Genomic DNA, 26,855 nt, shown 5'->3' with positions numbered 1-26,855 from the left:
ATGTGTGCTATACCTTGTGCTTTACAAGACTTTTCTTAATATTTTAGACACATTTTTTACTCCATTTTTAATCATTACCTTTTTAAAAAAAATCCAGATTCATCTCCCTAAAGGGATCTTTTAAAAAAAGAACATTAAAGCAGTGGTATTCTGCACTGAGCTTATTGAAACAGCTGAGAACCAAGAAAAAACGCTGTTCCTCATCCTACCCAAAATGTTTTACTGTGATATTAAATGAAAAAAATCTAAATGAAAAATAACATTTTGATGATTAAATCACAGCACTTTACATAAATCTTTACTAAGCTAACTTTAATGTCAGCAAATGAAGACTATCAGCAAAGAATAACCTTCAGGTTTGCTGAAGTCTGTTGAGAATAAAGTTTCTCTATTTTTAATGTAAAAAAATCTTCAGCATGTTTAAGCCTATTCTTCAGCATAACTCTATCCTGATTGTTTAATTTAGCTGTTACATCACTTTTATTTGATTGTGAGGGTCAAAAGTAAGAGTTACTGTTACAGAGATAACTGGCATCAACTCAGCAATGTCTGAAGTCTGTAGCCATTTTACAATTCAGGTTCAATCCATTTATTGTTACTTACAGTACTTTTGTATATAAACAGTACAAACTGCATTGGATTATTCTCATTCTATTTGCTTGCTGTTTACCTTGCTATTTATGATGCACATACTTCTACAAATCATTAATATTTTATCATTCTTAAATATTCATTTAGAATTAGGAATAAATTAGCACTGAATACATTTCAGAACTGTGCAAAAAATAAGTAACCCTGAAGCAATTTTTTTTAAAAAAAGCAACAACTTAAGTAGGCTAGACGACAAATAATTAAACTTGTAGGAACATAATCATTCATTCCTTGTATGCTTGATTTAAAGTTTATAATATTTTTTTAAACTTCCGTTTGCCATTCCATACTTTTTTATTTGCATTTATATAAACATACACACACATTCTGGAAAGAAGATTTGCTTATTATGAACAGAAAACCACAATATTAAAAACCATAAATCTATGTTTCAAGTATATTTGAAGTTGAGGGTCATCAACATGCAAAACTGTTTATGTCCTGCCAACTGGACTTCAGCAACAGGTGAATGTAGTATTTTTTTAAATTACTTTGGGCATGTATACATCTGCGAGAGCCACTCGAATTAAAGCGCCCAGAACGTCTCATGTATCATTTGAGCTTTAGTTAAAGTGCCCCCACAGCCATTATTAAGCATGCGGATGCCGATACACAGGACACTAGATTCTGCTCCAACGTGCTACAACCATATCATGTCAGCGGAGCCTTGTTGCTCATGTACAGGAACCCTTTAAGTAACATTTAGGACTGGTTTAAATAATATGTGGATGGAAGTAATATAGCTACCATCTGGCTTCATATCTGCTTGTAATCTACTTTTCAATTACTTGTTTCCACCACACTCTCCTGCTTTATCCTCACACAATTCAGACTCAAAGATTCCCTATGCCTACAAATGGACAGCAGTGCCATCAGCAGACACATCCCCCAACAAAGCAATATTTTTATGACAGACTATGAAAACATAGCCATAGAGAGGTCCGTATTATGTTTGTCCTGGAAGAAAAGCCTTTTTCCTCAGCACAAAAAAAGTTTAAAGCTATTCAAGCGATTTCTTGTGCATCAGAACTAGCTCTTCTGCAAGCAAGACTGATTCCTTCTAAGACGGTCTCCCGCTTCCCATACTAACTTGAATGGATGTACACTTCTCGCAGGTGTTGAGGACAGCTAATATCCCAGTCTTCTGCTCTCCCTCTCTGCCTTCAAGGTTCCCTGGCTCACTGCCCGGAAGCAAGTTTAGAGGGAGTCCTGCGGGGAACAATTCCTTCTTCCCCCTCCCCACCACCAATCATTCTATTGACAGAACAGGCTGTCAAATGAACTGGCTCCCTCCCCTCCAAGGGCAGGGATGACCCAGAAATGGCTTTAGTGCCCCTGGCTAGGGAGCTGGTCCATGTGCTCCAGCTCCTGGACTCTAGAAGGCCTATCCAAGGCTTTTGAAATCCGCCTCCACTGGATGTGGTCTTTCCTCCATCTTCAGCATGTGGATACATGGGAAGTAGTCCATAGAGAAATTCCACCAGGACTTTAAAAACTTCCACCTCTCCACCAGACTGACTCCTGAATACTGCACCTTACCTGTTCATTTCTGGAACACCACTGTGAAATTGCAATGGCAACACCACCACCCTGGGCTTGCTTCCTATCTAGTATCCCTGCTCTCTGCAAGTTAATTCACAGCATCTGATACTGTAGATTTTCATTCATGCCTTTCTGAATACGAGTTAGTCTTTAAAGTGCTGATTTATCCTCCTTCTTCTATGAATAAACTAGGATTTGCCAGAAATACCAGATATCATGGCAAAAGTTGTTTTCCTTTCTAATCACAGAAAGTCATGTCTCATCATCGCTCACCAAAAAGAGCTAGCAAGAGAATGTTACATGATATAGAACAGCACCCAGGACACAAAAATAGCTATATAAAAAAAGCCCCAGAAATCACATAGACTAACAGCTTGTCCAGTTTTCTGAGGAAATCACAGCAACAGCTTCATCTACATACCTAGCCTTGATAATAATATATTACAGCTCTTTTCTAAAATAAAATTGCTTATGTTAACAATTGCTTTGCAATACTAGAAAACACAGTTTTAAAATGATACAATTTAACACATTTCAGTCAGTAAACTGAACCAACAGAAACAATAATTGTTTCCTTTTAGCTAGACGTACATTAGTAGAACTAATAATTGCAAATAGATTATCACCCAATGACTGTCATGCATAAAAGAGTTTCTTTCACTCTAAACACAAATTGCCCTGCAATATTTATCTATGCCTTTGGAATAACATTGTACTTAAAAATGTCAAATGGAATATTTTTGATCCACATACATGACTATGGACTTAACTGTTTCATTAATACAATTTTTACTGACTTAAAATACCTTTTTAAAGCACATTAAATTGTTCCTCTCTCCCCTTTCACTCCTCTACATTCCATCCAGTCCCTATATGAGGATATCTCTAGCCTCCTGAAAGTGAATGGAGAGCTACGTGCCCCTTGCCAGCATGCAGAAACATCCAACAGGGCTAACCGCCCTCTGGACTACCATATGTTTTACACATTGAGTTGATGTTCCATCCACCACCTGACAGGCCTGGCCCTGCCATCAGCCGCAGACTTTCCAGTTAAGGTGACAGTGTATGCCAATGGCATAGTCCACCTGTGATGCCGAGTACTGGCTGCCAGGTTGTTGATGGCCAGAACCAATAGAGATAGACGGGTGAGTCTAAGAAAATATCCAGGGCTTCAAAGCCTTTGTGGCACCTAGACAGGCTTCCAGGTAGGTTGGGGGGGGGGGATATCAGCCCAGACACCTAGTAGAAATGTGCCAGTTTTGATCCAGGTAATACAAGCTGAGGAGGCACACTTGTAGACCTGTTGACACTAAATCAAAGGGCTGGACTTCACTTTCAGTGTTCACAAAGGCCAAGGACAGAAATTACACATAAACCTGTATGATTGGAAACCAGTTCAAAACTGCAACACAGCAGAAATTCAGTACACAAACTGCTTTCAAAATGGTCAAAACCAACTTAGGATAAACCTGGATGGATGTATTATCAGACTTAACTCATTTAGGTTAAACTGATTATTGAACTTCCGTCCTAGATCCCCTCCAGATTCAAGCTATCTGCTCCAACAGAGCTAGGAGGTGGGCTCTAGCAACCCCCTCCCCCAGCTTCTGGTCTTAGCCACAGCAGGCATACAATCAAAAGTGAATGTCTGTTCACTTACTTATTGGTTTAATCTATGCACCTTAAACTAACCTGCAAAGATTGAATCAACTGAGCTTCATGCTTTTTGACTGTTGGTACTTAGCCAAAAAGTCATGTCATTGGCACGTGATGTCTCCTTAACTGGAGGGTCTGCAGCTGGAGCTGCAGCTGATAGCAGGGCTGGGCTCATCAGGCATGGCTGCAACAAATGGAGCAGCAATTCTATGTTTAAAGTATTCCTGAGATAGGGCAGCCCTGATGGTTGCCTCTGTATGCTGGACAAGCCCTTCCCAATAGCAACTCACTAAATAAACCCCCTCTACTACTGCCCATTTCCCTGGCTGAGGACAACAATCAGTGTGTCAGGCCCAGGACCCTAGAGTCCCTCTCTTTAACAAGAACAGAGGTGAGATGTGCCTTGAGATCCTGTCTGAGGAGGCACTGTACACACAAACAGTCAAAGAGCAACATGCTCATGTCCTCACTGCCTGCCCTGATGCAACTTGGAGACAGCACTTAGCAGTAACTCCACCAAAGCAAGCCTGGCTGGGCTGGTGCTTCCTATACCACCTACCCATTGCCAAGAGAACTGGTGACCTCCAGTGGTTGTATGGGACCCTGTCTATATGGGTGATCTGTACTTTCTGTGAGGAGGTGGTGAAAGACACTCTCTTCCATGCCTTCCTGGACTGATCCCTGGCTGCAGCCACTTTTTACTGCCTTCAGCACCTCTCTGGCATGCAGAACTTGGACTTCTCTGAGACTGTGTACATCTTCTCTATCTTGTACTGAGCAGCAAAAGGGAGTGTGATCTGCCTGGCCAATTTCCAGCTGGACCAGGCCAAAATTGTGACTCCGGAAAGCTGCAGAAACCAGCTTGCAGGGGCCAGCTCTGATGACTCCTTCCAACTCTTCTACTTCCTGGACTAGGCACGTGCCACACTTGAATTTGGACACTTCATCTTACACAAAAATATCAATCAGCTTGTATCACATTAGGCATAGGCTCTGTAAGGTGGGAGATGGACACCTGGTACTACCTATGTAACATCATAAGAGACATGGGGGGAGGTGTCTTTCACCCTTAAGCAACATGGTGGTTTTTTGTTACTAACAAGTATTTTTTGCTAGGCCCCTGGGAGGGCTACATCTCTTTGTACTTTCACCATTTGTTTAATATCTGTATAATAAAGATTTTTTAAAGTAAAAAAAAAAACAAAAAAGTCTCTCTCTCTCTCTCTCCTCCCACTCCTCCTTCCCCATCCCCCCCATTTATCTTTTCTAATAAGAACAGACTCATAAAAAATTTATCTCTGCAAAAATCTCTGTTATTACTTACCGAGATCCTTTATTCTAGGTAGTACATTGTAAGTAAAGTTTTTATAAGAAGCTATTTTCCCTTCAGGGGAAGCAATTCCCACATGAGACTCGTAGATTCTTAGGCTTTTCGGTTTCTCAGGGGAAGGATGTCTACTCTATGAAACAGAAAATGGTCATCATTAGGGCACAACAGCTGAGAAGCGTATTTTGTTGGCTATAAAAAATTTAAAAATATACAGTTAGGAGAAAAGAGCTAACATTAAACTTAAAAAAAATAATCAAATAACACTACAATTATAACAATACAATATCCTTCAGAATCTTGCTGTTAAATACTGTACAGGCGAAAAAGTACTTTCAATGTTGAGATTGAATATTTCCCGTCTCACTCTTGCATGAGAAACTGAGTACCCTTGACTTGACACCCTTAGAGACATATTAATATTTGTGTGGTTCACTTGGCTGTCTAAGTGCCGACTTTGTTTGAAAAAAGTGACTTAAAAAAAGGTCAATTCCTCTTTCAGCACTCCAGCTTTTGTATGTATTCAAAGTCATATCTACCCACTCTAATGATTTAAAAAATCCTTTTAACACCAGTTAAATACAGCATGCAGTTTTAAATACCCTGCAGAATGAAACTCTAAAAATGCAGGGGAATCCTCTGATTACTGAAAGGTTTTTAATTTTTCTTCTCTATCGTAAGCAAAACAGTTACCCAGGTAAATAGCATGCAGATAACTAGGTCCCAAGCTGTATGCTGGATAACTTGTATTTCACAGCAAACAAAAGGAATACAATATGAAACTTTTTTTTTTTTTTTTTTTAAAGGGACACAAGCTTACAAGATATGGTAATGGTGGTTCCCAGTGCATCCAGTCATAATTCACTTTGCCCTCCTCACGAATTACATATTTTGCCCAAGGTGAAATGCGGTAAAGGATCTCTCCACTTCTATTACGGATCACCAACTGCAAAACAAAATAAAGAGACTTAAAAGAAATCAAACACACACACACACAAACACACATGAGTTTAATGTTATACAACTTTTGTCAGGCAAACTGCACCAGAAATCATTACACATGATTTAACAGAAAAACAAAAGTGCAGGTAATCAGCTCAGACAAGGGCCAATGGATGTGTGACTGCGAGAGCTGAACTCATGGTCTAAACTGCAAATTTAAAATGTTTAGTGGTGCTTCCCTCAAACATGTTGCCTATTTCTCTGCTTATGATTTTCCAGGTCAGAAAACAGAGAAGCCGCATATACTAGCCTCAGCTATGTGGAGACACAGCTATATTAATGGTTTGGGCCAACACACACATCGAGCCAAGCCTAGCAAATTTTATAGTCTAGACACCGTTAGAGATACTAAATGGAAACAGCATAGGAGGCAGGAAAGATATTTCACAAGAAAAGTGTTACAGGAATAATTTTTCATTTTGGTCTCATACAACTGAAAACAAAGCTTCCCCGGCATCTTTCCAGGTTCCTGCTTCCCTCCAGAAGGACTCCTGGAATTTGACTGACAGGAAAGGAAAGGGAAGTCAGCTTCAGCAGACAGACTTATCAGTGTGCCTGTGAGACCTTCAGGAGAAGGTGGCTGATGAGCAGCGATTTCAACAAGGTTGAAAGATACCCTCAACACAGATGCAGATAAGCTTACCATTGCATAAGTCATCTATTTTCCAGAGGCATGGCACTTGAAACTATCAAGGCACACCCATGCAACCTTGTCTGATGTTACACAACCCTTTTCTCCAGAACAGATTAAGTCATGTTGATCTTCCAGCTGGCAAGATCCTCAGACAGCACCATCTCCTCCACTGGTAGGAAAGCATGAACTGAAGGTGGAGAGTCACTCCCCAGCAAAATGGGAGTTCACTGAGAGCAGTGTGGTTTGGGGGCCAAGTGTGGCTTCCTACCATTTTCCACACCAAAAAAAAAATCTGTGCTAAGTCCCACGGCAGTCCAAATGAGAGGAACCTCAGGTCCAACAAAAGGCACTGCAAGTACTTGACAGAGAAACAGGAACCCTCTATCCCAAGGCCTCAGAGCATGCATACTTCATCTTTCAAGACCAAATGTAAAAAAAGGTTCTTCAAAACAGGAGCAAATATATTTGTTATCAAGTCATACCAGTTTAACAAAGATTGATTGTCTGGTTTTAGTCTTTTTTCAGAGTGAACACCTATAACTAGTGCTGTCTGCACTGCTGCTGAGGGCCCAAGCAGCCCTGGAGCTCAGCAAATTACCAGGTTGAAAAGGAGAAAGAAAAGCAACAAGTTGCTTTACAGACCTGCCTCTTAGCAGCGAAGGAGAGACGTGGCTGCAGAGGATTTGCATGACTGGATAAAGTACCATCAAAAGCACTGTGCTGATCTGGTTAGGACAGGGATGTCACAGCAATCTTCCAGGTACACCAAAATTGAGGCCTGCCCATTGCATCTCCCATTACCCATTCATTTATGCCTTTTAGGCATAGACCTTATTCTATGTTATCTCTAGATGTTGTTAGCCCTATTAGAATTCTAAGAAAAAAATACTTATATGTCCCAGGAATATGGCAATGAAATTCACACCTTAACAAAGCTTAATGTAAAAAACAAAGACCAAAAAAAAACAAAAAAAAAAAAACTTATTAGTGCTAATGTTGTTACCTTCCAGTTCTGCTGGCAGTGCACTGGCATCAGGCACTTTTATAGTGTTATGGGGAGGGGCCAGAGGGGAGTGATGGGGGGAGGCAGGTGAGGGAGGAGGGAGGGCAGGAAACCCAGTTAAAAGGGGCTGCTGCTAGCACATGCATAAATTGTAGTTGCAATCATAGCAGCAACCTGAAGTCCCCACTGCCCTTGTGCACTAGGAACCCAGTTGTGTCCTTACACCGATGCATGTGGAATGTTAGAAACCCCACCCCCCCAACCATATCTTAGGGGAAAAAACAGAAGATGAAATACTCAGCAGCCTACAGTAACATTGGAAATCTGTTCATTCCACCTTGCTGGAAGAAAATCACATTAAAATGTCTGTATGGGTTTGCAGCTAAAATTTACAAGTTTCATTGTCGCAGAATATTAGAACTGGTAGGCAGCCATTAAAAGTATTGGCAGATGGGTTTAAACCTAACAAGAGAAAGTATTTTTATACAATGCATAGTTCACTAGTGGAAATCACTGCAACGGAAGGTAACAGAGTCAGGTTTAAAAAATGACGAGACAAATTAATAATAATACACCTATAATTAGTCATTAAACAGAACAGTTGGAGATATTTCCTTTGTCATTTCTAAACCAAAAATGATAGATGCCATGGAGGATAATATATAGGTCATAGAACAATCTAGATCAATGGTTTTCAACCTGTGGTCCACAGACCTCTGGGGGTCTAGAGATTGTCTAAGGAATCCGCAAAAGACTACTATGATCAAAAGTATGTCAATACCCACACTTACAATTCAAAGGGGTCGACACCTCCATTTGAAATTTCCAAAGGGATCTGCATTCAAAATTTTCTAGGTTTCTACAAATGAAAAAAAGGTTGAAAACCACTGCTCTAGATCTATCTACTCTCCCTCTAGCATCCACTTGTGCCATTGTCACAGACAGGATGCTAAGCTAGATTGACCATTGGTTTGACCCATCATAGCACTTCTTATGTTAATGTTTAGTCTGTAAGGCTTGCAGACATTAAAAAAACAAACAAACAAACAAACAACAACAACAACCCAAAATGGTGCTCTATTTCAAATTCAGGGGGTTCCTGCATTAAGCCCAGTGCATGCCCAGAAGAAGCAGTGCATTAGTTGGACCCTATAGATTAGGCACTTTAGTGAGGCTTTTTTGGCACTTTTATCTAATAGCTGATTGAATTTGCTATTAGACAAACACACAAACAAGCCCTGCTGAAGTGCCAGATCTATACAAATGCTGCAGAACTGGGTCAAATTAATGTGCTGTTTCTTCCAGTAAAGCATGGTTTTTGTTTTTTAAGGAGCTTGGGTCAAGGGGAGGTTAATGTCTGCAAGCTACCTAAGATGTCCCCCTACCCTGCCTTCTCAGGGTATATCTCCATTACAGATTGTTAAACAAGATTATTTTCAACTTCATGGAAGAGGAATTAATGAATTAGTTAATTTATTTTAAAAAATGAACATCTGTCTTTAACTATAGATGTATTTGGCATAAGGGACACTGTCAAATAAAATCTAAGAGCACTTTTACAGGTGCTCTGTGGGGGGAGGGGGGCAGCACTTTAATTAGAGCCGCTCTAATTAAAGCACTGCTGCATCTCCTGTATCAGAGTCCCCATGTTTAAAAAAGGCAGTGGGGGCGCTTGAACTAAAGCTTGGTTGACGAGCTTTAGCTCAAGTGCCCCACTGCCATTTTTACATATGGGGACACTGATACATGAGACACAGGAGGGTGCCGGAGTGCAGTAATCGCTACACTCCAGCAGACTCAATTAAATTGAGTCTCCTCCAACGCGCTAGAATTCCAGTGCATCAGAGCAGCCTCCACACACACATGTAGGCGCTTAAGTGTTCATATGGGGTTTATGCTAGGAAAGAATGCAGACAACAAGTACTTCACAGACTTGAAGGCCATTTACTGAAATTCTTTGGAAAACTGGCACCCCAACTTTAAGTGCAAGTAGTAATCCCTTAACTTTACCTATCAAAAGGCACACACATTCTTCTCAGCCTATTATGCAAGACAAAAAAATAGCATAGAGCACAGAAAACTAATGAAATAATACGTATTACTATGAAATACTACTCAAATTAAGTTAGTCAAGGGCAGAAAATACTGGCTTTTCAGGATTAAAACTGTGTACAGAAGTGCCAGATAGTTAAAGCTGCAAACTCAGTGTATTCTGAGGATGCTACTTATTTTGTAGTTATCACATAGTTTTCAAACATCTTCACAAGTACTCTAAAAAACAGAACGTATGCTCTAAAAAACAGAACGTAAACATTAAAAAAAAAAATCAGCTTTGAAGTGAAATACATGTGCTTGACCAACATTATACTCTAACTCATCTAGTATGATATCTAATCTAATCAACATTAAATAATGTAAAACATTCAAAGAAAGATTAGAGACATGCTTCAAATGAATCGAGCTTCTTCATGCACATGGTATTAGCTATAGTTCCACATTTTGTCACATTCATACAAGTACACAGATAAAACATGACAGCATATTTTACACATTTGAAATCATTACTGTTTTTCCCCCCATATCAGTACTACGCAAACTTCAAAATTCACTGTCCCCTCACTCCCAATTCCAGCTGTACAAACAGTGACTAGAACCATGCATTTGGCTAATAGGATTTTATTTCTCTCTCTATATATATCTATATCTATATCTAGGTGTACATCTATATATAGATATCTATCTAGAAAGAGAGAAAGAGAGAGAGATCTCTTTTCCAGAGGTTATTTCATTACAGTCTCAACTCAACATTTATTTGAAAAAAATTTACTGGATCAAGTTTAGGTTAGCTAAGAGTTGCATATCTTTTGATTCACAGCTAAATAACTTCTAACTTCATCAGCTAAATAACTGCTGTTTATTTGTAGAGGCATGGATTTGTTTCTTGCAATCTATTATATTAATAATGTATAAAATCAGACCAGTTGTGCTAATGCACCATTCTTCAACGTTTGTGTTTTATGCACTTTTATGAAGCTAAAAACAGAACAGATTAATAAATTTAATTTATTTTTGGGCTACGCTTTTATTCTAGGACAATTTAACTTCCAATATGATTATGCAAAGATACAAAGGACCTCTATGCTCTAGAGAAAAGGGCAAATTTATCCAAGAGTACAAGACACAACTTAGTTAACTTTGCAAATGCCAGAAAAAGCTCCTAAAAAGGAGACAAAGGGAGGGGGGGAGCAATTACATTAACAACTAATGAGAAAGTGTAGTTCTGGCTTCACTCACTAAAACAATTTTCTTTGCTAGGATCCTCTCTAAACTAGAGACCCTTTCTAAATAATTTCAACTTTTGATGCATCTCCTGTACCATTATCATCAACAATGAAAACCTAAATATTTAAGCAGTTATGGAGTATCCACTGAACACAGTTAAATCAACAGCAATGTTGATTCTTAATACTACCATTTTGACTGGGGCAGCATATATCCATTGTTGGTTAATGGCATTTTTAACACCACAGCAACCAATCTACATATGGGCTATAGATGCTACTAACACTGCTGGCACTGAATTTATGTTAGTAACTGAAAGAAAACTCTTAATTTGGTTACCCTAGTACACAGAAAACAACTTCCTCTGAGATTCAGGAAAAGATCCAGGGAAAGAGAGGCCCTGGCAAGTCTCTCAGGTCCTTTATTAATTTTAGCTGGACATAGTTCTTTTTTGAAAATTTCCTGAATAGCTGTGTAGTATTCTCTAAACATCTGCTGCATTCCATCTCATTGACAGTACCATTTAGTAGTGATTAAATCAATTCCCAGTAGGTAGGTGTGTATAATGCTCCAAGTGATCCTTTGGGATAAACACACCTTTAGCATTAGTCTTAATAAAAAACGTAATGTGGCAGCACTAACATAACAGAAGGAGCAGTGCTTTTACAGGGCATCCTGTAAAATGGTCTAATAATGATTCTGTGCCAAACGTAACAGCTCTTGTAAAAAAAAACAAAAACCAAAAAACCAAAAAAACCTGTCCAATACTACCCATTGCATTTAATTTCTGCATCTCCTTGGCATTTATTAGTACAACCCATTCTTTACATTAAAAAAAAAATGCAGAGAACATGGTGCTACATGCCCTGGCCTATCCTAAGTTATGTAATGGTAAGAAGTTTGAGTCCTGCACATGTGCAGTAGATCACGGTACTGAAGGATCGAGAACCAGTGAACTTTCCACCTCTGAGCAAGTACTGACCTAGTTGCATATATTAAGCATGCACAATGAAAACATCCTAACAAGAATTTTGGCACCAAAAAGGTGATCACTACCTCTTGAGGCAAAGTGAACGTTGATTGGTCTGAAGTGTGAAGATTGATAAATTTGTGTCAATGTGCTGATTGACAGATGCACCAATTGGATGAGCAATTGAGTGACATGTGTCCTAGAGATATGACAGGACTGAGAACATGGTGTGATTTGAGGATATAAAAGAGGCGTGAGTTTTTGCTTTGGGGTTTGTGTGTGTGTGGTGGGTGCATCTGCTTCTGTGAGACTGGTGTGTTAGTGTGCGAGAGTTCTTGTGTGTGAGGTGCGAGTCTAGTGAGTTTAAGACAGTGAGAGATTAAGGGTGTTTTGTGATTGTTTAGTGTCTGGGGAATGCTTGGAGTCATGTGTGTATCCTGGGTGGAACAAGGCTCCCCAGCAATCACTTTGGGATTCAGCCACAGACTAGGATCGGTGCTCGTTGGTCAACACTCATATAGTAAAGTATCACCCATTACCTCGATGAAAGGAGGAGTACCCTGGAGAGGAGAAAATCTCCCAGAGAAATAGGGAACCCATAGTTCTCACTGAAAGCACAGGGCCTGAGAGCACGTAACACAGGGGCAGGCAAAATAGGGCCCGCAGACTGGATCCGGCCCACCAGGCCATTCTATCCAGCCGTGGGGCCCCTAAAAATTTTAGGAAATTATTTTTTATCTGCCCCTGGCTGCCTGTCAAAGATGACAGCAAGCCAGTGGCAGTAAGACCCAGAGGGAACCAGTGGAAGGACCCAGTGGCTGAGCAGCAAGGCCTGCCTGTCTCCACCCTGCCCCCAGTGCCATACCCCCACCAACTGAAAGCCTCTGAAGCTTCTCACCTCATGACCCTGAAACTGTTCCCCACACACCCTCCATCTGAGTGGAAAATAAGAAAAGGTTGGGCAGAGGGAGGGAGGGAAACAGCTACAAACTGCCCAGCAGCTGGGAACCCCATGATGTAACAGCAGTACTATAGAGCCTGGTTGTAGTGATTGCCTGGCTGCATCACATGAGGCTTGCATGCAGTCTGCGACCGCTGCACATGATGGAGCCAGCAGCCTGGCCCCATCTTTCTCTCTCCCACCCCATCCACCACAGCCACACACCCTCCCACATGCCACACCCCTCCACACCCACCCACCATACCACACCACTTAACTGCCCACACACAATATATAGTAGGACTGTATTTTAAGCTATTACACAATCAGCTTTAGATACGCTTTTAAACATACAAATCAGTACAAAATATTTTAAAATAAGTTTAAAATAAATTATAATAGATTTTTTTTTTAAATATGATTTGGGTTTTTTTTTTCTGGTTTCAAGATGGAAGCACCCTCCCTCCCAAAAGGAGTACTTCTGGGGCAAGGGGAAGGACTTCTGGTGACAAAGATAAGGAGTTTGGAGCAGGATTTCCAGCCCAATATGGTGACCAGATGCAGGGCAACTGTCAAGGGGCAGGACTACCTATACAGCCCTTGACAGTTCACCAAAACTCGGTAAGCAGTCCTCCACCCAAAATAATTGCCCACCCCTAGTGTAACAGCTAAGCTCTGCGTATGCGTATGTATGTAAGTTACAATTTTGGATGCCTATACATGTGTTCCAATGGATTCTAATTAAAACATGTCAGAGCAGACTCAATTGACTCCACGTTCTAATCAGAATGCTCTAGCAGTGGGGTAGTGCTGGGCTGCCAGTAAGCATTCTACTAGGAGTTGCCCGCCACCTTGAAAATCCTTTCCCTGGGCTGAATTTTCACAGAAATAATGCCCTCCTTTGCTTAATTAAGAGTTCAACATTTAACAAAAAGGATACCATCCTCAAGAAACGCCAAGGCAACAGTGGTATTTTTTAGTTGCCTCATTCTCACTAGAGGAAGCAAATCTCGTATTTAGATGTTTACAGCTCTCTGAGCCAAAGCCTCTTCTGGCAATGAAGGATGAGAAATTTAGACTTTCAAATGTCACTGCTGTGTCTACCCTGTGACCTGTGTCATTCAACAAGCTTTAGTTCAAGCACCCCCACTGCCATTTTGAAGTGTAGGGATGCTGATACAAGAGATGCAGGAGGCTGCTGGAATGTGGTAATTACCATGCTCCAGCTGACTATTAATTGAAACTGCTCCATCATGCTATAAATACACTGCATCAGAGCAGCTGCTGCACTTGTGCACAGGCACCCTAATACATACACTGTTTTCTTGACAGTTTAGTATAAAACTACAAGTTGTTCCTACTGACTTAAACACTGTGGTTAATGTTCCTATGCTTTTGAATAGGAGACTTATTCCCTAAGATATGAATGACAGTTGAATGTAGAATACATACAATTTTTATTCTCCGAAGAGCATAGCTATATAGTTCTTATACATTCTCAACACAAGATACAGGACCCAGCTAACTTAAATTTTAGGACTATCCAGGAAAGGTATATGTAGGTCCTCTAATTTCAAGCATATACACATTACAGTGCTGCAGCTAATGGAAAAATCCTTTTTGGATTCAAACCAAAATTATAAAATTGCTTAAATAAATAAGATGTTGCAGTGATAGAGAGCCCCATATAAGACAGAGAGTGAATTAGAGTTGAAGCATGTTCTTGACAAGAGATGTGGTGTACTGGAGAACACAATGAATAGGGATGATTGTAACACTTCAAGTGAGGAAATGTCTGCCGTCTGTTCCACTGGAACATAGCTTTTTCTTTTCTTTTTTTAAACAAGTTCAATCTATAAAATTAAATTAGTCACAAACACAAATTTTCAAACTGGAAATTTCAAACTGGAAAACAGCAGACCTTTCTCAGAAGCAGCTGATAACTGTTAACCACAAAAGTCACCTCAAGATCAAATTAATTCCACATAGAATTGAATTTTGGAAGTATCCATAAAATAGACTTGGAATAGAATACAATGCTTCCTTCTGTCAAGGGTCCGGAGCTCACGGTCTTGGTCACGGTGGTGCGGCCGGGTGGTGGCAATTGGACACAGAACAGGTGGGATTAGCGGCGGTGGAGTTCTGAGAGACACGGAAGCTGGGGGTTCTTTTAACAAAATGGGTTTATTGACTTACGCTTGGAAGAGCGCAGGTACAGAGCTTCTTCAGTTACAGTAGCAATGTCAATGCACAACAGAGGGACCTGTTGTCCCACGGGATTCACCGACAAGCCCTTGCTTTCTACTCCCGGTGCCGAAGCCCAGAAATAGGTGCGGCTCCCTGTCGGATAAGTCCCAGGGATGGTCAACAGTTTATTAGCGGAGGAACAAATAACGAAACACAACTGTAACTCGTTGAGGTTCACCGGTCCACGGAATGGTCGGGTAGCTGGGGCGATTGCCAAGGTCTGAAGCCAGGTAAGTCGAGCTGAGGTCATAGCCAGAGTCCAAAGGGGTGATCCGGAATCGTGGTCGAAGGTCAAAGCAAAGGTAGGTAAGCCAGCAGATCAATACAGTAACCAAGTGAATAATGCAGAACACCAGATGAGGGAGGAGACCGATAGGCCCAAGAGCCTAACTGGAGGACAGTCCCTGAAAGAGATCAGCCTCTGTCTCCAGCTACGCGGTTCTCCCCCCCGAGGGAGGGGCTCGCTAAACTTTTATGAGAATTTGGTGGCCAATCAGAACGCTCTCCGCAAAGAAACTTCTAGCCTGATTACCTCATGTCAGGTTCTGACTGAGCATGCTCTCAGTCAGAAGCTGACACAGTCTGAGCATGCGCCTGTGGGGAAAGTAGGTCATTGCTGATTGACAGCTCCTGAGGTCGCCCAGAGGGCACATGCTGGGCATGCTGTGGAATTTTCCATTCAGGAGCTGTTCTGCACATGCTAGTCTCTCCCTCATCCTTTCTGCATTGGCAGCATCAATACAAGATTTTGTTGTCACACCTTCCTACCATATTTTCTTGCATACAACACCCACCTTTCCCCCCAAAATTTAAGCTGCTGGAAGTTGGAATGCACATTCAAATTGAAGAAAGAAACAATACTTCCAGGCCTCTGCCAGGTGAAAAACTAATGCTCACATGCAGCATGTGGGGGTGCACGGTAAAATCTCCAAGTCCACAGACAGTACTAAATGATTCCAGGAAGTCAAGTCCTAAGCTACAGAAAGATTTCAAACTCAGAGAGAGGGCTAGAAATGGTAGATGGACTTCATTGTTGACAAGTGCAAAGTAATACACCTGGGGAAAAAACATTAACTATATGTTCCCATTCTGTTCTAAAGGGCTTCCTAGCTGCTACTTGTGGACACTTTCTCTTTTACTACCCATCCTCTTCCCCTGGCAGAGTGTTGCAAAGAAAGATCTTTTTTCATTTATTCTTCCTTCCAAAAAAAAATTCGGTATAAGAATCCAATGTTCTTCAAGATGAGTAGAAGTGGATTCAACTCATCCACCCATTCATTTACTCAGGAACCCTGTACAAAGGAAAGCTTATCCCTTAAGGAAAGTATATTACAGTACCTCCCTCTACAGTATATTTTGGTAAAATCAATCCACAAGAACCCAGAGTTGTAGACTCAGGGCAGATTTTGCCCAATCCAGCATAATAGAAGGCTAGATTCAGGAGTTAATTTCTCATAGGTGTTGTCCAGATCTCTGGCTAGAGCCACTAACATACTATTAATTCCCTTCCACATCTATGAACTCTGAAACAGGTGAATGAATTTTGAGTTTGAAGTGGGTAGTATCCAAAGACCTTCATAAACTAAGATTCTCATCCACCATTAATACAGCTATTGGCATGCTTTTATGCTAGGTTACTTTTAAACGGAGGCTATATTAAATCCTATTTTAAGATGTAGGAAATTAAAATAATGCATATTCGGTAACAAAAATATTTTTAAAAGCAAAAATATAAGCCCCTATTTAAACAGGCACATGTTCCTAGCTTTTAATTAATTATTGAAATAAATAGTTCAAAAAGACATCTGTCTCTATATATGCACTCCCAGAAATGCATCCAGGTTTAAGTAGAAATCTTCACTCTAAACCATATTGAATGTTCATTCCACTCACCTTTTTCATTTCTGAAACTAATCCATAAAAACTCAGCTCATTCCTACCCTCATTCTCAGCTTCCCCATACCATACGTTACTCAATGACAAGTGCATGCCTAAAACATGTGAGCTTATAAAAAGAAAATGAGGGCAGGACACAAATGACTAATTTTCAAACATGACAAATTAAATATTCCAGAAAAAAAAAAAAACCTAAAAATGAAATGTGTCCTATGGTACAAAACAAAATATTGCAACACCTATTCAGTTCTTTAGCTACATATACATTTTAAACTTTTTCAATACAAATAATAACCCACAAAATGCTTTAAAGTGTGAAGGAATAGCTGTCAAATTCACAGTGATTGGATGCCACACCAGCACAAGGCACAGACTTCCTAAACTAGGGACAGAAATTACACGAACTGGTACAAATGATCAGAAATGAGTTCAAATCTGTAACATAACTGAAGTTCAATGCACATGAATGCAATCAGGACCCATAGTAGAGAGGATATCTTTTATTAGACCAACAAGATTTTTGCAAAAAAATTTCTTTAATTGCAAGCTTTTGGGCACAAGAACTTTTATGATCTTTTCTCCAATGCCTGATGAAAGGTGTTTGTGCCTGAAAGCTTGCAATTAAAGAACTTTTTTGCAAAAATCTTGGCCTAATAAAAGATATCCTCTCTACTATGGGTCCCGATTGCCTTTTCCTCCAGACAAATAGGGCTACAACCTGGATACCATGCACATAAATCACTTTCAAAATGGCTGAAACTGGTATAACAAACCTGGATGGCTATAGTGCCAGATTTAACTGATTTAAGTTCAATTGGATTATGGAACTTCTGTCCCAGATCCCCTTCAGACTCAAGTTAACTCAGTCCCACAGCCTCCAGAATGCTTTGCACCTCCCCCACAAAACCCCCTTGCAGGGTGGCCAGGCTAGCCTTGGCCCAAGCTGTCAGCTCCAACTGAGCAGGGAGGCATGCTCTAGTGCCCCCCCTCCCTCTCCCCCCAGCTTGGCCTGGGCCACTACAGGCATGTGACTACATTTCCAGAATAAAAAATGAATATCTGTTCACTTGCTTATTGGTTCAATCTATGCAGCTTAGACTAACCTGCAAAGACTGAATTGATTCAGCCTCAGCCTTTTTGGCTATCTTAACTTAGACGTAGGCTGCAACACTGAATGCACTCACCCCCAACACACTGCACTTCATGCTGACTTCACCTTCAGCTCTGTCGCCTTGTGCTGCAATGGGGGCATGAAAAGGAAACCAGAGCCCCTGGCTGCTTCTGCAGCCAAAGCGATGGGTCCTGAGTGGTGGCTAGGTGGGAACCCAGGGACCACAAATTAGGCACCTCACAGACTACCTGTCGCCCACAGTTTGCCAATTAGATCGCAATTAGGTTAAGAAAAGATCAATGAAGTGCCTAGTAGGTTGTGGGTGTTACCAATATAATCTACTCGTGCATGTTTATTGCACAAACTTCAATAAAAAATATGCTTTTAAAAGACAATGATTTCAGTTTCCTAGAAAATTATTTAATAATTAAATCATAGGTCTAATCTACAATTATACTAAGTACGCATAATACCTTATAGGTAATCAAAACAAATGTGATTACAAAGAATTAATGTATTTATAATATATACAACATGTCTTATACCAGATTTTTTTTTAATTCAATCAAAAACTACATGCACACAACATTCATCTTCATACCATTTCAACTCAGCCATCTATGATGGATAAAAACAGTTCAACATCATACAAAAAAAAATTATAAAACAAATCACAGCAGAGGGTGGGGGAGGAGGAAGAGTAGTTTGTCCGGCTTACAGTCCATAAATTATGAGTAAACAGAAAAATTTACAAAACATTTTTCATTCCCAGATGCTTAGCGTTACATTAAAAAAAATGCATTCAATTTTTACCTTTGGTCTGCGAGTTCAAAAATAAATCTCAACTGACCCTTCTATTCAGAGATGCAAGAGATCAAAAAGACTGCTGGAAGACTGCTGACAGAGTGCTATGCAGAAAACCACTAATGATCTTCTAAAAATCTCTAGTAATCCACTGATGACAAAAATAGTTCCAATGAATATTACTGTATAAAATGCAATATATTTAAAATATATTTCTAGATGTATCCATTTCTAAATATCCCTAAAACATATTTCTAGCCTTAGAGACTTCTAAGCTAACATTTGAGAGGGTTTAATAGGGCCACCTGATTTAAACTTAAACTTAGCTTGCGCTGGTCCTGACCTTACACTTACAGATCCCAGTCTCAGTGACCAGCAATCTATCTACACCTGTGACTATACAGAAGTTATATGCATAGAAACTGTCTAAAAATTGCAGAACCAAGTTTAAGGTAAACTTGGACTGATGTAGTATCAGACTCACTTGATTTAAGGCAAACTGGTGCACGGAACTTCTGTCCACTTCCTCAGGGCAGCCCTGGGGCTGGGAAAACCCAGTCACTGGCTACAGCCCTGGGGCTGCTCTTTTCAGATCCCCCTTCCCTCGCACTAATCTATTTTTTACCCCTCTGGCCCCTTGCTTCTCTCCCCACAACCAGCAGTTTCAACCCCTATCGCAGAACCTGCTCCAGGTTCAGCCACTTTTATTAGTGTTCACCACTGCCAGAGCCAAGCAAGTAAGCCCCAGTGAGGGGGAAGCGGGGGGAAGGATGGAGATGTAGGCTTGCTGGGGAGGCATCCCATCCCACCCATAAGTCTTACCTGCCTCTCCCCCTCACGGGTCATGCCTCACCCATCCTCCAGGCCTCCAATCTCCCCATTAGTCCCCCCATCCTGACTTACCTGATATCAGGCAGCCACTTTGAATCAATTTAACCTCCACAAATGCCCCCAAATGTCTGTACTTAGCCCTCGGGTATCCAAGTCGTAGCCATATTTGTCTAGAGGCCCTAAAGTTCTTTTGAAAGGGAGGGTTGACTAGGGAGAGAATAAGAAAGACAATCCACTATTGTGATATCGGAATAACATCAGTGATCTCAAAATATGTGCTTATAGTAAATCCTAATATAAAGTTGGACAGTCTACCAAGGCAGCATTTTGCCCCTGTCTGATATTCTGCCCTGCCCTTTTCACCACACAAGAAACTTATATTTATTTCTATTTATCTATATACAATCAGAACTCTATTTACTCAAATATGTGGACCCTGCATACAAGACTACTCCCCAGTAATTAGATTCCATATATAGAATATTTATAAATTCCTTTAAATTTTCCAGGTACAGAATCTAATTATTGAGGTTTACCTTGAATTGTCCCCCTCCCATTGCTACATCAGCAAAATAAATCTGGGGGCGTCAGGCAGCCCCCTTGCCCCTCAACTTCTACCCTCCCCATCATGGCAGGAAGAAACAGAAGATACACTGAGAGATGTCAGGGAGGATCAGAGACTGCAGATAAAAGCAATATCAACTGGTGATGGAATGCAGACAAGATTGATGATGAATAGATATAAGTTCACAGAAAAGGAACTGTTTGAGATACTGAGATATTGAAGGTGTAGGCAGAACATCTCACCAGCCTGTCTTCCAAAACAGAAAGTCTTAGGAGTTTACATACTGGAAGAGTGAAGGTTATGAAAATTTTTGGAAGAAACTTATCAAGGAATGTGGGAGGAGGAAACAGCTGTTCCATTAAGAATAGGCTGCAACAGTGTATTCAATACAGACCACATATTAGGGATTTTGCTTGTATGCCCAGAGATTAAAAAACCTTGCCTCTAAGTTCTAAAAAAGGTCAGAATTTCATTTATCATCACCTTAGATTGAAATGAAATTATCATAAGGAACAGACTGCCTGCCTATGGAATTTTATGAAAAATTTTGGCCATGGGTAGGGAGGGACATAGTGGAAGTTTGAGGAAACAGCGGAAGCAGGAAAGGCAAGGAAAAATTTTACAAAAGGTGTTATGATCATACTCATAAAGAAAGGGGAGAAGGAACTCATGCAAAATTGGAGGCCAATTACATTTCTTAATATGGACTATAAATTAATGGCCAGGACACAGACTTTAAGGATTAAGAAAACAAAACTTCTTCTCAGAATACTGGTTTAAGAAGTTAAATACATGAAGATTAAGTATGCACAGTACCAGACAGAAGGATCTCTGAAGTGATCAGTCATCAGAGATGCACTGTCCCACATCCAAGAGAGGAACACACACACACAATTATAGCAAACCTAGATTTAAAAAAAGCATACGACAGAGTGGATCATGATTACACATTCCGAATGCTAGTGAAAAAGGAGTTCCCAGAGAAATTCATGGTGGGTAAGGTTATTGTACAGAGAAGCAGAAAGTCCAAATTTATGGGAATCTAAGCATGGCTTTTAAAATCTATACAGGGGTGAGACAAGGGTGCCCCATCACCACTACTATTTGTGTGCAGTTTGTAACTGTTAGCACAAAGAATAAGAAAAAACAAGGTCATAAGCAAAGTAAAGATAGCAGGAGAAGTTACATGCATATTATACATGGATGATATAAATGTAGCAGTAACAGATAGACTTTCATCAGAAAGGGTGCTAAAAACATACATCAAATCAGAATATGGAGAATTTATGGAGACTAAACTAAATAAACTGAAAAGCACCATAACAGAAGTGGGGAACTAGAGGGACTTTGAGAAGCTGGACCTTCAAATAAAAACAGAGAGAAATCAGAGAACTAGGGATCCTGAGGCATGTTAAGGGAAAACATAATACAACATAGGAAAAGGTGAGGGCAAGGATTCAAAAAATAGTTTGGTTACAGTCCAGAAAGACACTGTCCTTTGCCAGAAAAGTGGTGGTGGTTAAAGTCAGTTATTCTATATATGAGAATTGTATTCTTAATCGTCTTCCCTGCCTAGTGCAGAGGGGCTGGGCCCAATAATCTTGTGAGGTCCCTCCCAGCCACTAACAATCTATGAATTATTCCCACGGACATGGCAGCGGATAGGAAAAGTACAGAGGGAAATGTGTGCGTCTTCTGGAATGCCAAAAAAAAGGCTGGCTAAAGCTCTACGGTACAAAGAGAGATGGGAGGATGCAGACTGCTGGACTTGGGATTGTTCATCTATGTGCAATATGCAAGCATGGTGTGCAAGGCAGTAAAGGAGGGAGCAAGGAAAGCAGCACTTATCATTTGATTTCACACAGCTGCATTTTTTAGGAAACGGGGTGTATACCAAACCTCTTCAAAGAATCCATGGGTGTGGCAAACACTGATTCATTATACAAGAATGGAAGGTTTCATGCAAAGATATAAGATAGGGAAAGTAGGGCTGAAAGTCCTGAAGGATCATAAGAAATTGATGAAAGTGGTAAGGGAAAGAGACAGTATAATGCCAGTAGGAAACTTCACAGAAAGACAAGTGAACAAGATGTGGGGAGTGGTGGCAGGTAAACAACTAAAAGGGAAACATGCTGACCTAGCATGGATGGCTGTAAAAATATCTTGCTGGTGAAACAAGTGCTCCACAAGCTTATTAAACTGCCCAAGAGAGAGATGCAGGGAAAAATGAAATGGTGGAACCTGTGTTTTGGGAGTGTACACATGCAAAGTGGGTGTGGGAACTCCCAAAATGCCCCCAGCTACATAGTAAAAAAGGTGCAGTAGATCAAGACTGTTGACTCAAACTACACAGACTTTATAGTATGAGCAAAATTCTATATCCCCCTCTCCCCACACATGTGCATGCACAGGAGCATACACACACCCACCAGTTAGTATGAACATTCATGAGCATGCATGTGATTTTATATTGCAAAATTGTACTTAGAAATGAATTTGAAGGTGTTATTTGATTTTTTAAGTGGATAATGAGAGCTGTTCCATTAAGAATAGGCCGCAACAGTGTATTCAATACAGACCACATATTAGAGATTTTACTTGTGAAAAAACCCTGCCTCTAAGTTCTAAAAAAGGTCAGAATTTCATTTCATCACCTTAGCTTTCCAGAAAGCAAGCTATGTTCTCAAAAGGTGTGACATTAATGCTTAAGGGGGACTGCATGCCTGAGGGCATTGCTAATAAACTGCAGAGCTTTTCATCTGCAAATTACCAGTCTCAATCCTGTGCAAATCAGCAGGGAATAAAAGTTGTTCCCAGGTTACATGAATGAGACCGTGTTTATTTATTCTTAAAACCAGCTCTAATTTAAATCACCTCACTACTATACTTTGCCTCAGAATATAAACCCCTTTAGCATCGAGTCTGTCCCATGATGCTTGAGCAAGGGAACACAAGTCTCATTCAACTCCTTCAGCTGAAGCTCCTGGTGTAAATACTGGAACTGACTTGTTATACACTTGCAAGTAGGATATAATCCCTGTAGCGCAGAGTTTTGTATTCCATTGTCCACTATCAAAATCAGATGATGAATCCAAATACAGTATGTACTCTTTTTAAAATATTTTAAATTTCTGACTACAGAATACTTGGGGTCTGACTTGTGATTTTGCTTTAGCACTACTGTCAAAAAGAGGTGAGAGCAGACTGGTAGGCCACTGAACCAAATGTTCTGTACCAAGAGAAGTGTCAGCTGTCAGTCTACAGAGATTGGCAAACAGCCATGAATTTTAGCCAGCTTCTTAAAAGCTGGCTAAAAACAGAATCTGAGATCAATCTGAAAAGTTGCTGACAAAATAGATCAGGAATTTGTACATCAGGGTATGATTAAAGTTGTAAAATTAAGTTAGGCTCTGAACATGAGAGTAGTTAACATGGAGAGACCAGCAGTGGTAGACCAAATTAATAAAAACCTGGTCCAGCTGTACCACATATTGGCAGCCTTAAGCATTAAAAAATATGAGTTATACCAGGTTTTTATTTACCTCCTGATCAATGAAGGAAGGCTGACTGATGAAGAACTACTGCAGGGTGCTGACTGCATTTCCACTGAGCCATTAATAATGAAGGCCAAGCTACAGTGGGCCAGACATGTGGCTTGAATACATGATGCATGAATGTCCAAGAGGTTCTATATAGATTATTAGAGCATGGGAAAAGGAAGTGCTACTCAAGAAAGTACTTCAAGGACTTGATGACATACAACCTACCAAGCTACTTGTACAGAGGTCTGGAAGTCTTTAAACTTTGAACTGACAACAATGGAGTAAGTAGCAAGATAAGAAAGATATATGTCTTATTGAATCGCAGCAGCATATCTTGGGGCAAAAAAAATTTGCAAACAAAATGGTAAGATTTTGCAACACTGGGATCCTACAAATGTGGTATTTTAGCACGTACCAGAAAGAAAACACACAGTCGAGTAGGACTGGAACATGGTAACTACTCCTCAATCTCCCAAGAGACTGCAGGTCCGAAGAATATTCTACAAAAAAAAGGATTAACCAGCTGGTAACACCTAACAGTTGTTGCTGCATTACATGTTTCATTAAAATATGAGGCCATCTATTTTACTGGACAGTCTATAAGCACTTGAAGTTTGAAGGTTCTGCTAATCCACCTAATTTGTGATTGAAGTCCTTAATAAATATAAATTACCTCATAGAATGTGTGCCTACCAGTATTAGAACTCAGCACAATTATGCTATTACTATTATGACAAGGATTAAATTTGTGCATCAATGAAAAAAAATATTATAGATTACAAATGCTTCACTGCCTACAAATAATTGAAGATACTATCAACACCGCTTTAAAAACAATAAATAATTTTGATAGCATGCCCTTTAGAGAATTTACTCTCACCCAGATTTCACAAAATTCCTCTGTTCTCCTGAAATACGAAGGTGCCTCCGATGTTTTCCCCCTGGCCCACCCAACATATGCTCATAGGCATCTCATCTCTCTGTAGGGATCTCCTTCCCTTTGAACTTTGGCCCTACTGGTACACTTTCTTTTTTGTTCCCTCAAAAAGCTGTTGAAGCAGATAACATATGAACCAAGTTCAAAGAGATTAGGTAGATTCATGGAGGACAAGTCTATAACATGTTACTGAATCTACTTGAATACTATACAAGGTTTCCCCCGCCCCCTCCATCAGCATGGGCATAAAAGCTCCTCATTTTACATTCACATACATGAAAACCTTGTTATATACACAGTCTATCATAAAGCTGCTGCCAAAAGCAGCACGTGCTCAGTAATGAAAACCAACTATGAAGTTGATTAAATGAAGCCAACGCTGAGCATAATTAAAGCACATGGCCCATACTGGTGAACCTTTTTTTTTTTTTTTTTTTTGCACTGGTCCTGGAAGCACTGCAATACCAGGTCAATGCATAGAGTGGACAGAACACGCTCCGGTTCCACCAACCAATACCAAAAAGAATCTGCTCAACATAAACCTCCTGTGGAAGACATATCAGCAGGCCAAGGAGATGCTCCCTGAAAATACAGGAGAGCCTCTTTCATCACAATGCACCAACCATCAAACCAAAAATAGACTAGTGAAACCTATCTGAATAAGATGCACGTGATGCCTACTTTGTTCAGTCGCCTTCAGCATGGACTCTTCTTCAAGTCATGGTGAGTCAATACACTGAATACACTTTAACTTCCTACTCACTCCCACAGCTATGCTCAGCTTTTCTGTCCCATTTCCAATCATTCCTGATCCTTTGCAACCTTAAATGTCTGGCAAACATCACCAATCAGGGCCCCAAACATTGACCTAGAATCCCTCTGTCACTCCCACTCATAGCCTGTTGCATACAATTAGTATGACCCTGCCTTCCATGAAGTGGAGCCAGATCAGACTTCCCTGCATTGGATCTGCATATGCATTTTTGCAGGCCTCAAGACAAGAACACCCAGTTTGAGTTACGAGTGGGGAGTTAACTAGCCTGTGGATGCTTCTCTCTCTCTCTCTCTCTTCCCCTCCCCCCAAGCTGTGGGATCACTATGGCTTGAAATGCTGCTGACTTCTGGGGCCCAGCCCAATGAACTGTAAGGTAAATCATGACTTTTGGCTTTGGACTAATATCATGCATAGTTTGTGCTATATACAGGTAGGTCCATAAGTGTTGCTCAAAAGTGTGCGTTTATGGAGTATGGCTGCTAAAGTTTACAGGCATTTCAAAAATGAAATGTATCAATTCTGAATGAACCAAATGATTATAGGGATGTTTATTTCAAAGCCAATTTACAAATTTACTCCTCACGTCAGTGTGCTCAGGGACAGCAGGTTCTGATAGTAAAGAGAGAGAGAGAGAGAGAGGGACTTTATGGGGGAAAAGCTACAAGGGGGAGAACAAGGGTGCCACCTGACCTACCCCCACAGATTTATTTTTCCTGCTGCAGCAGTTGGAGAGGGACAAATTCAAGGTAAACTTCCAATAATTACATTCTATACCTGGAAAACTATAACAAATGTATACACTTCCATATATGGAATCTAATTATTGAAGGATTGTCTTACATTCAGGATATATACATACACATACGTATATACGTACATACCCATACATATATACATACATACCTACATACACACACACACTTTACAAATTTCAGGATTTTAGACTTGTATGTGTACAATTCAGCAAATCTGTTGCATATTGTACTATGTTTTTTAATAACAAGTGAGGGAGGCAGGAAGCAGACAACTGACTTGGAGATTTGAAAAAAAGAAAAAAAAGACAATAAATTAAATGTTCTGAAACACTGTGTATTATTATTTCATTACTTTTATAGCTTGAAATCACTTGAAATGATTGTT

The 26,855-nt window shown here is 40.2% G+C and overlaps 1 protein-coding gene across 2 annotated transcripts in view; it reads right to left on the bottom strand.

The window, feature by feature from the left end:
- The window catches only part of GBE1 (1,4-alpha-glucan branching enzyme 1), a 313,525-nt gene that overhangs the window by 143,808 nt on the left and 142,862 nt on the right, over positions 1 to 26,855 (bottom strand). For both annotated transcript variants that reach the window (XM_090059712.1, XM_090059722.1), the window contains exons 4-5: positions 5,997 to 6,122; positions 5,174 to 5,309 (exon numbers count right to left, since the gene is read on the bottom strand). In XM_090059712.1, coding sequence (XP_089915838.1) covers positions 5,174 to 5,309; positions 5,997 to 6,122 — 262 coding nt within the window. The remainder of the gene's footprint in view (positions 1 to 5,173; positions 5,310 to 5,996; positions 6,123 to 26,855) is intronic.

This window comes from Crocodylus siamensis, chromosome 1 (genome assembly GCF_052110815.1).
Source record: "Crocodylus siamensis isolate JL-2025a chromosome 1, ASM5211081v1, whole genome shotgun sequence".
Lineage (NCBI taxonomy): Eukaryota > Metazoa > Chordata > Crocodylia > Crocodylidae > Crocodylus > Crocodylus siamensis.
The sequence above is the reverse complement of the archived record's forward strand: the minus strand, read 5'-3'. Positions and strand labels throughout refer to the sequence as shown.